Raw genomic sequence first — 13,814 nt, forward strand, 5'->3', positions numbered from 1 at the left:
TTTAGAGAGGAGTGCAAGTTCGCGGTGTAGAGGCAGGCAAAGTATGAACAAGGCTTCAACTGCACAAACCGCTTCCACTACAAGAGAAAGCGGCAGCTGCACGGTGATTCAACCGCCTGCTGCGTCCCGTGTGAAAGGGCCTTTAGTCAGAGGTGTAGGCCTACTTGTCGCCGTTCCACTTTGTCTTGGAGCGTGCACAAAAAACTGCCTGCCAACGTGCTGCCAGTGTGAACTTGAATTTCCTTTTGCGGCACACTGCACTTATTGTCACGGTTCATGGGTTCACTGACTCATTTTCGCTCTGTGTGTATGTGTGTGTGAGTGGGTGTGTATAATAAGTGTGATTGCACCAAGCAATGACGACCATTCGTCCGTGCTTCTTTTTCCACTCCAACGTTTTCCCACTAAAAGCTGCAGATATATTTGCTTACACCGATAGGCCTTTTTCTATGTAAACGATTTAGAAAAAGTTCAATCAATTCACAGTTGATTGAACTATTCACACTTTATATCATCGCCACGATATGTATTGTCATATCACCCAGCCCTAACATGCAGTAATGCTTTAAACACATTTGACAAGCTAGTTGATAAAAACAACAAGCGATTAACGATCAAAACTGATTGGCTAAAACTATTCGGTGCTCTTTTCTTCTTTCATATTAACCGAAGGCAAATCTGATTGATGCACTATGTTAACTTTAATCAACATGTACAATTAACCATGACATCCTCATCTTATCTTATTCCAGAAAAGTCACTCACTCAATGCTGAATGGAGCTGTACAGCTGCAGCTCACATGATTAATGTCGGGGTTCAGGGCAGGGGAGGGTGCGTGTCTGAACTAGTTGATGCACAAAATCAGCACCCTGATAAAGACTGGCACAACGTATTTTATATATTTAGAAAATACAAAAATACTCATCTTAAATGTATTTAAACACAAATTACATTTGAATTTTTCCAAAGGTTTTAAAATACAAAATACAAAATAGTATTTTGCATTTCAAATAAATATTTTAAATACATGTATCTGAAATACTGCTCATCCCTGATGACAGCCCAGAACAATTCTTATCAGAGGACAGAAAAAACATATATGTTTGAGTTATTTCACAATAATTGTAGCCTACAGTTTGTGCAATTACATTTATTTAAATTGAATGTTAAAAGTTCATATTGATCATGTTCTATTCTGTAATGTTAATATAAATCATAGCTGTCAGAATAAAAAGGTTGCATTATATGCATGCAACAGCCTTTCACTGGCAGTCCCTTATGAAAATGAACCATGCTGGTTTTACTAAAGTGACCGTAGTTCAACTATATTATTTGATTTCCATGGTTACCTTACCACTAGGGTCAACATATTTTAACCATGTGTAAACAAAAATATAACCTAGTAAGTTGCAATTAAGGCATATTGAATATATTGATCATGTTCTATTCTGTAATGTTAATATAAATCATAGCTGTCAGAATAAAAAGGTTGCATTATATGCATGCAACAGCCTTTCACTGGCAGTCCCTTATGAAAATGAACCATGCTGGTTTTACTAAAGTGACCGTAGTTCAACTATATTATTTGATTTCCATGGTTACCTTACCACTAGGGTCAACATATTTTAACCATGTGTAAACAAAAATATAACCTAGTAAGTTGCAATTAAGGCATATTGAATGTTAAAATGCGTTTCAGATATAAAGTTAAGTGGGTATCATTACCCATTTTACTCTTAATAATTTCATAATTTCATAAATTTCATAATTTAAAAGTTCCGTTCAAAAGTATCATATGGGTATCGATATCGATGATACTGGCCTTTAAAAGTATCAGTATCGTATCGAAAACAAAATAAGTGGTATCGCCCATCCATACTCTCTGTGCTATTTATGTTTCTATTCTTTTTATTGTCTCCCATGTCTTTTTACTGCCACTCTCCGCGGGATTCTACTGTGTGTAGACTTGACTTGTAACTTGCAGGACTCACCTGTCTACCTTTCACGACACAACTCCCCTTGGATTCGGCGAAGGAAAGCCGACCATAGTAATCTGCGCTCACTTCGCAGATTGTCTCATGTTCAATGAGATTCCCCGCAACTGTCTTGGTCATACATTAGATATGATATTGATTTATGGTTTGTCTATTGCTGATGTTGTCACTAGTGACACTTCCTTCTCTGATCATAAACCAGTGCTGTTCATTACTCTTCTTCCTTCTCTACCTAGTACTATACCAACTCAAGCATGCTGGTCTCGTACTCTGACTGCTCAATCCAGTAATGCATTTTCTAAGATGTATCTGGAGAAATACCAACCACTTACTTTAGATCTTGTTTCTTCCCACTTGAATGTTGATGATCGGGTGCAATTGTTCAATAACAGATGTTGTGATGTCTTAGACATTATTGCATCTCGAAAGCTTATCAATCTAAAACGTAAATCCCAACCATGGATGAACAGCGATATTCAGGTGCTTAGACAGCAATGTCACCAGTGTGAACACAAGTGGAAGAAGGATGGGCTTAAAGTTTATTAAATGCTGAAAGACTCCTTGCACAATTATTGTCAAAAACTCTTACTCTTCTAGAATTCTATTTTCAACTATTGACTCTGTTTTAAATCCCCCAATTTCCAGAGATTTCTTCTTATGTGAAAACTACTTCTTAGATAAAGTTAAAAATGCCTGGGCTCATTTATGGCGAATTCTATTCCAGACCCCATTTTATCCACTACTCTATGGAGTGAATTTGAATGAGTTTCTTTACAGTCATGTAAAGAAATCACTCTAAAATTAAAATCCACCTTTTCCCCTCATGATGCTTTGCCCTCACGATATGTAGAACAAATTTTTGATACAATCAGACCTGATTTAGTGAATATCATAAACAACTGCCTTTTGACAGGGACTGTTCCAGATTGCTTTAAACTAGCTTCTGTGTCACCGATCCCTAAGAAGCCTTCAACTGATCCTGAAGTTTATTCAAATTTTAGACCAATCTCCAATCTGCCGTTCTTATCAAACATTTTAGAAAAATAGTGTTTATGCAGATGCAAAATTATTTGAATAGTAACAGTATTTATGATGTTTTTCAGTCTGGTTTTAAAACCCTACAAAGCACAGAGTCTGCCTTTTTGAAAGTTTTTAATGACATTTTAATGTCTACTGATGCTGGTAATACTATGGCCTTAGTGATGTTAGATCTCAGCTCTGCGTTTGATTTTGTTGACCATGGTCTCTTGCTGTCTCGCTTGGAGCGCTGCATTGGTGTTAGAGGCACTGTACTCAACTGGTTTCGGACCTTTCTGTCCAGCAGAAGATTCTCAGTAAATATAGGCAAGCATTCTTCTTCTGTAGCGCATGTTACATGTGGTGTCCCTCAGGGTTCAACTTTGGCACCGTTGCGGTTTTCACTGTACATGTTACCCATTGGTTCTATATTTAGGAGATATCGTGTGTCGTATCATTGTTATGCAGATGATACTCAGCTTTACATACCATTTAGGCGCAAAGACAGGTCTGCCATAAATCAATTAATAGCCTGTCTTCAAGAATTGAAAACATGGCTAACCAATAATTTTCTGCACCTGAATGATGACAAAACACAAATTGTTCTGTTTGGGCCTACCGAGAAAACTGATCTGAGTGCTGTAGACTTGGGCTCTCTCACTCCATATCGCTCACTTGATGTCAAGGATCTGGATTTTATTCTGGATAGTGGCCTAAAGCTGAACAAACAAGTAAATTCTGTTGTCAATTCCAATTTTTATCACCTTTGAAGATTAGCCAAAGTTAATCCCTTCCTAAGCAGAAAGTGTTTAGAGATTGTAATTCATGCTTTTATATCATCACAGCTTGATTATTGCAATTCGCTGTATCATGGGCTGCCTGTCTCATGTCTTCATAGACTTCAACTGGTCCAAAACGCAGCTGCATGTTTGCTCATGGGCAGTCGCAAAAGGGACCACATCAGGCCTATTTTACGTTCTCTGCACTGGCTAGTGGCTACCGATTCTTTATCGCATTTAATTCAAAATTTTGTTGTTTGTATACAAATACAAATCTAGCTCCTCAATACCTTTCAGAGTTGATTACTGATTACAATCCTATCAGATTACTCGGATCACAGACCAGTCATCTTCTACAGGCAGGGTGCGAACTACGGGGTAGCTAGGGGGAGCTCGGCTCCCCTTAATAAGACATGGGCTCCCCTGAAAACGGGATTTGTGAAATTTTGGGGGGTCTCAAAAAATATTGACAATGTGTAATTTTGACGTGCAATTTCAGTTTTGTGTAATGTTATCATCGTGGTTGTAAATTTTAGCCTACGTACATTTTACCTTGCACTCACCATTAAACCTGAAGCATAACGCTGGAATTATCGTCAAATTAAAATTAGCCCCAAAAAATGTCACTCCCATTCCTAAAACAGTCCATACAGTCACGGTTATGTATTATACAGTACCAACCCGGTCTCACAGGAAAACATATGTATTTTATGGTGTGGCGATTTTGTATGAATTCATACTATGTGAATCGTAACATACGATTTTTAGAAAAAGTAAGCATGAAGGCCTGCCCCTAAGCCAACATAACCCTCACTGGGGCATGAGCAGATTTAGCCATTTATTCGCTAAAACGTAAAATAGTTGCTATGAGATTGTGTCACATTTTAAATTGGAAAATCACTATATGGTAATTTATATAGTCATATCATAAACACAGTCTGTTTTATATACATATACATGTTACAGCAACAAATGCCTCGTTTATAATGGGTTTGGGTTTTAATGTTTTCGTCTCGTTGTGCCGGGACACAGCATCACAGTATGGTGAGGGGCGTAACATTTCCGTCACACGCTTGAGGAATTCGGCCAATCACAACGCACTGGATAGCTGGCCAATCACAGCACACCTCGCTTTTCAGACCGATGAGCTTTGTAAAAATCGATGCGTTTCAGAAAGGCGGGGCATAGAGGAGAAACAATAATGTACAGTATGTGGAAAATAATGTGTTTTTTGAACCTTAAACCGCATAAACACATTTCATTACACCAAATACACAAAATAATGTTCTTTTTAGCAGCATCATATGACCCCTTTAAAGTAGCCCAATTCCGCGGGAAACCTGGATCAATAATATACTGCATGAACAGATCTACATATGAACCTTATATAAATCAATATATCAGGGTGACCAGTACTGTCTACATGTATTATAATGCCTTGTTTTACAGTGTTTTGTTCAAAATGATGGCTGTTGAGGATTAGCAGAAAGCCAGTCAATGCATTTAGTTAGTTATGCATTGATGCATCTCCACTGAACAAATTGTTCACACGTTTCACTTTTCAACATCATGCATAATATACCTAAATGTGTGCAGATAATGGACATTTAATTTCCTACTGTACAGTTGAACTTAAACAATTAAAATGCAGTCTATCGAAAATATTTTCAATTGTTCAGTTCAGTGTTATGTAAGTAAAATAAGGGGGAAACTGACAGTATAAAGAAATAACATTGTATGTCTGACAAAATATTTAATTTAGTATTGTTATTTATTGTTCTATTATTGTTGTATATTATTATTGTATTATTCGAGGCTGCCCATCCTGAAAAAAAGAACCTAATTTCTTCAGACAAGCATGACTTGAGCGAGAGATTATCGTGAGCGGTGTTTGGGAGCGCTGCTCCTGCGGTGACCCGGATGTAGCGGCGCTCTACCTCCACTCGTCTGATCCTCTTATCAGCGAAAGGCGGTCGAGATGGATGTTGTCAACCAGGTAGGGCTTTCAATCACAGCTATTCACCGAATCAATTCTGCAATCTACTGCAAACTCCTCGCACTTATTCGCATGTAGACCAAACAGGCTGCTGTTATTTGACTGACCGACGTTTGATTTTAACAGGACGGATAACGGAGTTTAAATGAATGACTTACCAGGACAAGAACATACTTAGACACGACGTTTCGTTGACTTTCAGGGAATCCCTGCTGGATGCCACCAAATAAAACACAACAGAAAACCGTTGGCAATTCAAAACAAAAATTTCACGTGAAACCGTTAAATAGCACTAGCACTGATTTATGCAGTGCATTGCGACGGTGGTATTTTATACTGCAGTATATATATTTAGTGAGAATGACGGAACTAATGCGCAACTATTTTCAAACGGGGTGCTGTATGATTCACATAGACCAAACTGGCTGTTAGCTCAAGGTCTTTAATTTCATGATGCATCTGTGAGTTGAGGCATTAAAGGACTAGAGCCGTCTGCGGGCTATTTATCTGTATTTACACTGACGTCCAATTCGCGAGCGAATCGTCTTTTGAACCGGTTCTTTTTAGTGATTCGGTCGAACCGATTCCCACAGAGTTCGTAAACGACTTGACTGTGTAAGAGAGAACTTTTAGTGGATGACATGATTGAATCATAAACAATCTATATAACGGGAAAAAAATGAAACTTAAAATGCTGCTTTTTGAGTGACGCTACAAACGATTCGGCGAACTAGCTCTTTGAGTCAAACCGCCCGAGAGAACCGATTCTCTCAAACGAATCGGACTGCAGAATACTATTTATCCAGACAGTGTTTGTCAGTTATTACATCGTAACAGAACAGAGGTCTCACACGCTGGGTTACAGCAGATGGCATATGGTTTGCATTAAAGAGCAAGGTGAGAGATGACACTCTGGCCTTGCGCCCGCGGTGCGAGTCAGATATATCGGCCTGTGGCCTGTATGTGCTCGCCAGTTGCACTTTCATAAAGGAAACGTTGAGGTAAGCAGCTTTGACTAATTCTAATGCTCGCAAAGCCTCCCTCTCCTCTCGCGGGCGCTCTGACGGCACCAGGGTCGGTCAGGTTGTTACAGTGTATCGAGAGAAATGCAACATACCTGCATTATCCACTCAAATATGTGACAGCGTGCTCAGTAGAAGTAATAAGCTGTAAACACTCTATGCATTGCACAGATAGAGACTGTAGATAAATAGATGGATATTTAAGAAGGGCGCTTCATTCTACTTAATGTGCAATTGTAGTGTACTTCAAATCTTATAAATATATTTTAAAAAACTACTTGCAGATAATATAATATTAATGAAATGAAAGGTTAAGTGTATTTATAGAGAGTTCACTTTCATGGCTAAGTACACTTTTAAAAAGTTTTACATTACAGTACATTTTAAGTCATTATGTTTTAATAATCTTTTGTTGTGCTTTACAGAAGTGCACTTATTTTGATGTGTTGACTAACATACTAAAGCACGTGTACAGTACTTGTTTATAATTTTAACTCTAGTGTGTTATTTGATTTTACATTTAAAGTTAAAATATTTTAAATGTACTAATTTTTAAATGCTTGTCAGTACATTCAGCAGTACACTTCAACCATATTTCAAAGACAATAGAAATGATTTTGAAATTACATATATAGTCCTATTTAAAGCCACTCTTATTGTAGTTATTATAGTTTAAATACAAATATATTCTACAGTACATTTTCATTTGCTTGCAGTTAGCATGCATTTAAGTGTCTGAAAACATGAGTTCACTCTGTACTGCATATTCTTTTAAAGTATGTTATATCCATAATAAGTACTCTTTTTAAAAGTATGCTGTGTTTACTCATCGTGGTCTTTTATAGCTGAATGTTTTGTTGCTGATATTATTTATGTATTTATTTTTTAGCTGGTCGCCACCGGGCAGTTCACAGTCTTCAAACAGCCATTAGGATTTATTAAAGCCTTACAATGGGTGAGTAACTACAGACCTTGCAAGGTTTTTTTTTTAATCTTGCTATTTTTAATATATAATGCCTTTTTCTATTTTCTTTCCTTCATATTATTTCCTTCTACAAAACTGTAGATTATCTTTAGATATTTGGGTTTGCAACTTTGTAAAACTGCACTTTTACTGAAAGCACTGGTATTTTCTTTCAAGAAGTGCAAATCTAGTTTCTCTCAATTATAGCTGGCAGTAAAAACAACACGTACACATGGTATTGTGCACAGCTTGTGTGGGAGGCTGTGAACAGTCACTGCTGCTTATGTAACCGGCACTCGGAGAGGAACCTGACGCTAGTTTACAGTCACGAGGTCTAGGAAATCAAGGCTGTCCGTTATGAATCTTCTACGGTTGTAAGATTTCAAGTGCACCAGTATCTTCAGAAAACACGTGAGCTTACAAAAGTGTGTGTTTATGTATGTTTGAAGTTGTGAAGTACTTTTGCCTTTAGGTGCAAGTATAAGTTCCTAACTGAACCAGCTGGATAAAATAATTGTGTATCAAAAAGAATTAAAAGAAAATCTGTGGGGATTTGAAAACTGCTAACGCTATCTCTGGGATTTCATGTTTTATTCCAATACAAACGAAGTTGAGTTCACACAATATCCAGTAGGTTTCTAGGAATCAAATAAGATCCTAGTGGATCTGAAATTCCTATTGAATGCTTCCATTCTGGTTTTATTTTTTGGAAATTACCTATTTTTTTTCAACAGCCTTCAATATATACTACAAATAAAGTAGTAGCCCTTGCCTCTTTATTAATGCAAAATGTTTGTGTGATATACTTTATCTTGTTTTTTTGTCAGTCCTGTTGCCTTCTAATGAATATAATCACTCAGTGCAAGTAATAACCCATTTCATTTCCTGAGACACTCAGACAGCCCAGGATAATGAAGTGTTGTGTTCATTACATCTGGTGCTTGTGCCATATTATGCCAGTGACTAATTGTGTACAGAGATTCACAAGTTGCACAGAAGTTAGGCAATCACTGTAAATAATTACTGATATATAATAAAATTACTATAATAAAAAATGGACTTATTTACTTACCAGCCAGCATGTGACCAACCTTCAACCTTGAAATGTTGTTGAACTAGTGGACAGTTTTTGTTTGATTGTCGGAAAAACATTGAAACAATGTTTAATGCTAAATGGCTGTAAAAAGGTTAAAAAAAATGTTAATAAATCAATGCTGAAATGTTAATTCCCCCATGTTGAAAAGCAATCAAAAAGTTAAATTCAGTAGTGAAACAATTCTGATCCATGTCATTGATTCATTTTGTGTATTTGTGTATTTCAAATGGATAGTTTACCCAAATTCTATCATCATTTACTCACCCTCATGCTGTTCCAATCCTGTATGAATTTCTTGATTCTGTGGAACACAAAAGATTTACAAAATATTCGCTTGTTCACAAAATATTTAAAAAATGTCACAGTATTTTTTTGTTCATACAATGAAACTGCATTTAATCAGAGTGCACTCCAATAGCTTAGTAACAAAGGATATGCATAGGAAGTGTATATCCAACTGTTACTTGAATGAGAAAAAATGTAGGGTGGGATTTAATTTGGTCCATCGGAAATTGATTGGATCGTTGGATCGTTGTCCTTTGCTATAGAGCACAACAGTCGGGCTCCGGAACTTATAAACCTTTACAGACAGACCTACTGTGAGGTTGTTAATCGATGGTATTTGCTTCTGTAGCTGTCAGCCCACATTGTTTCAGCTTATTTTTAAAATAATCGTGTTTAATACTGAAATTCATAGTGAAAATCTACATTACCCATGATGCTGTGCAGAAAATTCCACCAATCAGAAAGTTGCAGCAAAGCGCACCAAAAGTTCTCTTTAGCTCCGCCTACTGCCATGAAGCACCGCAAATGAGTCAGCCTTCTTATGCTCTCAAGTCAAAATACTTAAAGGGTTAGTTCACCGAAAAATAAAAATTCTGTCATTATTTACTCACCCTCATGTCGTTCTAAACCCGTAAGACCTCCGTTCATCTTCGGCACACAAATTAAGATATTTTTGATGGATTCTGAGAGCTCTCTGACCCTCCCATAGACAGCAATGTAATTACCACGATCAAGGTGAAAAAAATTGCTATTCTGTGTCAGCTGCATCACGTTTTCTACGTTGTTTACGCTTTGATTTGAACGAAAACAACATATCCGCATGACACAGCTGACACAGAATAGCATACGTTGTTTACGTTCAGTGGATACTCTCCAAAATGGCCAGGGCCTAAAACTAACTTTTTGCCACACCTGCCAATGGCCGGTGACGTGATAAAATTTACCGGCCAACATTTTTTTTTACAGGCCATGAAACTCTTTTTGCAAAAACAGGCAGTCATAACTACTACTATGACTTGACATATTTATAATATTTTTAGTTTGTCCTTTACTTTACTTACAAGAAAAAAACAACAAACGGATTTATTGATTTATATATATATTTTTTGTCCCTAAAAAACGTTGAGATTCTTGTTCGACAAACGTAGCAGGCCATCGTGTTACACCTGTTTCACACATACTCAGTTTGCAGTGCGTATTTTTTTCCGCATCCATGTTAACAGATTAGAGCAGGGCTATATAATTAGCTTCATTTGATGGCCGAATTATCAAACTGAAAATTTGAAGGGGGCCAAGGGGGTGGGGGCGGTTCCGATCTCTTTCTGAGGGGACCTATAAAATTAGAAATTAAATTGAAATCGGAAACATTAATGCTGTCTATCAATCAATTAAAAAAAATAATTAATCACACATTTTTCTGTAATTAATCAAGATTAATTGCATATTTATAGTCACAATTTCACACTGAACATCCAAATTAATGTAGAAACAACATAAAGATAGTATATTTTAAATATGTTTAAATGGCATCTTTTTACTAAGTAGTATATTATTAATGAAGTATTGATACCAATACTGCTACTGGTGTCTCTATTAAATACATTTCCCCTCAATTTTACCTATTAATTATAGCCATTCAACATTACAGTATAATTGAAAGCCAAGACACATGCTGCCGAGAGGGACTTACTGTGGAAATACACACGTGGGATTGACACATGGAGGCACCTAGTCTAACACAGGGGCTGACCGACAGGGCATGCACGCAAGTGCTCGACACCAATAGTGCTGGAGGAACCCAGGGTTCTGAACTGTGGAACTCACCTGAGGAGAATAGCGCACGCATCCAGTCCGTGGAGTGGAATGGCGCAGTAAGCGAATTGACACCGAGCAGGTCCTGTTTACTGGCCCGAAGGGGCAAGTATACGGGAGGACACGGGCTCTACATGGAGATTATAGAATCTCGCAAATGTGTTAGGTGTCGTCCAGCCCGCAGCTCTACAGATGTCTGTTAGCGAGGCGCCATGCGTCAGCGCCCAGGAGGAAGCCACACTCCTAGTTGAGTGAGCTCTCACCCCTAGGGGGCATGGCAGGTCTTGAGCCTGATAAGCCAAGGCAATAGCATTTACTATCCAGTGGGATAACCTCTGCTTGGAGACAGCCTTTCCCTTCTGCTGGCCTCCGTAACAGACAAAGAGCTGGTCTGAGGTCCTGAAGCACTGAGTTCTGTCTACGTAAGTGCGGAGAGCACGTACTGGACAGAGCAGCGCCAGGGCTGGGACTGCCTCCTCCGGGGGCAGCGCTTGCAAGTTCACCACCTGATCTCTAAAAGGAGTGGTGGGAACTTTGGGCACGTATCCAGGCCGGGGTCTCAAGATAACGTGAGAGTTGGCCGGCCCGAATTCCAGGCACGCTTCGTCAACTGAAAATGCCTGCAAGTCCCTGACCCTCTTAACCGAAGCCAAAGCCGTCAGGAGCGCAGTTTTCAATGATAAGAATTTTAGCTCCACTGAAAGCAAGGGTTCGAAAGGAGCTCTCTGCAGTGCGGATAAAACAACTGCGAGATCCCAAGAGGGAACTTGTTGAGGGCGAGGCGGATTGAGCCTCGTGGCCCCTCTCAGGAACCTGACGATCAGGTCATGTTTCCCAAGAGACTTACCGTCAACAGGATCATGGTGAGCCGCAATGGCAGCCACATAGACCTTCAGGGTGGAAGGAAACAGCCCTGCGGCCAGCTGTGTGCCAGAGCATCCGTGCCAAGGGTGCCCTCGGTCAGGGAGTAAAACAACTGGCAGTGGGAATTGTGTCCACACAACTGCTGCTCACTGGATATGTTCTCTTTTTCGGACCATTCTCTGTAAACCCTAGAGATGGTTGTGCGTGAAAATCCCAGTAGATCAGCAGTTTTTGAAATACTCAGACCAGCCCGTCTGGCACCAACAACCATTCCACGTTCAAAGTCACTTAAATCCCCTTTCTTCCCCATTCTGATGCTCGGTTTGCACTTCAGCAAGTCGTCTTCACCACCACACACACACACACATATTTTACAATTGAGTTCATATATGTTATTTTACTTTGTAGATGCTTGGTTTCGGTTCATGGCTGATAATGCTTTAACAAAGGCTTTTTATATCCCTATGGGAAAAAATTACTTCCAGAACCAGCGCTGCTGAAAAAGTGGTCTGGCACTAATGCACTCTATTGCTGCTATCTTATGGGATTGACAGGTTGCTGGATAAACCATGTATAATGAACTCTGCAATATTCCATAAGAAAATAAGAAGTGTGAATTTTGATTTCATCATGTTTTAAAATAAATTGCATGCAGAGTGCCATTTGTGTCATGTAGAGTCACTGTCTATGTATTTCCGTGATTGTTAGCATGCTACCAGTGTAGGCCGTGAGGCAGCTCAGGAACAGAGCTTATGTGTGTGTTTGTGTGTAAATGTGTGCGCAGAGTGACATATAGTAGATCGGCACAGCTTGTGTAGTGACAGATGGTGAAGCACCTCAGTAAGATTAATAGCCGGATTTTCTATTCAATCGGATCTTCCTGCAGTGAAGGGAGGGTGTGGTAAAAATACTCCGACCAACTAATCTGTGTGTGTGTGTGCCTGCACCATTGTGACTTTAGTACATTTGCTAATGCTAGATGTTCTGTAATTACTGCTTTAATTCCAATCCGTTCACTAACATTATTGTGACAATTTTTTAATGCCTCATGTTTGTCACCTCATCTCATTTGCTAAGTATCCATGACAACAGGTGCAACACTTTGCACTAGTGTGCTTGTGTCAGCAGTGCATCTGATTGGGTAGCAGAGGAAAGGGTGTGAACCGTCAGTGGTGTGATACAGCAGATGGTCAATCATCTCATAAAATCACTCTATAATTTACTCAATTCTGTATTTTCTCTCGTTTTTATATTTTAAATGTAACTACTTTTTTATATATTTAATTAGAATTTTACAAGTGAAATATCTGAAACCATATTTTTATTAAATATATCATTTAAATATTCAAAATTGGGGTCAGTAAAATTTTGTAAAACTTTTATTCATCAAAGATACATTACGCCTCATTCACACGGGGCGTCGGCATCAACGCCTCTCGTTTACTTTGAATGGAGTGACGTCAAGCGTTGCCGAAATTAATTGTGGGTCTGTCGTGTCGCGTTGGGTCCGTTGCTCACGGCAGAAGTTGAAAACTTTTCAAGTTTTCAAGCGCCAACGCAGGCGTCAGCCCTGGTGCAGACGCTAGCCAATCGCGTTCATGCAACACCAGAAAACTAATGTGATTGGCTTTTGTCACTATGACGGTCGCGTCAGCACCAAGCTTCAGAAACGCCCTCCATCAAGCGTCGACGCCGATGCCCCGTGTGAATGTACCGTTAAAATTGTGTAAAAGTGACAGTGAAGACTTTTAAAGGGTCATATGATGCTATTTTAAAGATCATTATTTTGTGTATTTGGTGTAACAGAATATGTTGACATGCTTTAATGTTCTATTTCAGATAAATGCTGTTCATCAGAGAATCCTAAAAATATTTACAATTTCCACAAAAAAATATGGAGCGTAACTGTTTTCAAGATTTATGATAATAATAAATGTTTCTTGAGCAGCAGATCAGCATATTAGAATGATTTCTGAAGGATCAT

General features: G+C 38.7%; 1 protein-coding gene across 1 annotated transcript in view; it reads left to right on the forward strand.

Annotated features, from left to right (window-relative positions):
• The first annotated feature begins 5,665 nt into the window (after positions 1 to 5,665).
• The window catches only part of LOC107752567 (synaptophysin-like), a 21,144-nt gene continuing 12,995 nt past the window's right edge, over positions 5,666 to 13,814 (forward strand). Inside the window, exons 1-2 of the mRNA XM_016568574.1 lie at positions 5,666 to 5,787; positions 7,699 to 7,764. Coding sequence (XP_016424060.1) covers positions 5,770 to 5,787; positions 7,699 to 7,764 — 84 coding nt within the window. The 5' untranslated portion in view covers positions 5,666 to 5,769. The remainder of the gene's footprint in view (positions 5,788 to 7,698; positions 7,765 to 13,814) is intronic.

Source organism: Sinocyclocheilus rhinocerous, unplaced genomic scaffold (assembly GCF_001515625.1).
Source record: "Sinocyclocheilus rhinocerous isolate Xijiao unplaced genomic scaffold, SAMN03320098_v1.1 scaffold1102, whole genome shotgun sequence".
Lineage (NCBI taxonomy): Eukaryota > Metazoa > Chordata > Actinopteri > Cypriniformes > Cyprinidae > Sinocyclocheilus > Sinocyclocheilus rhinocerous.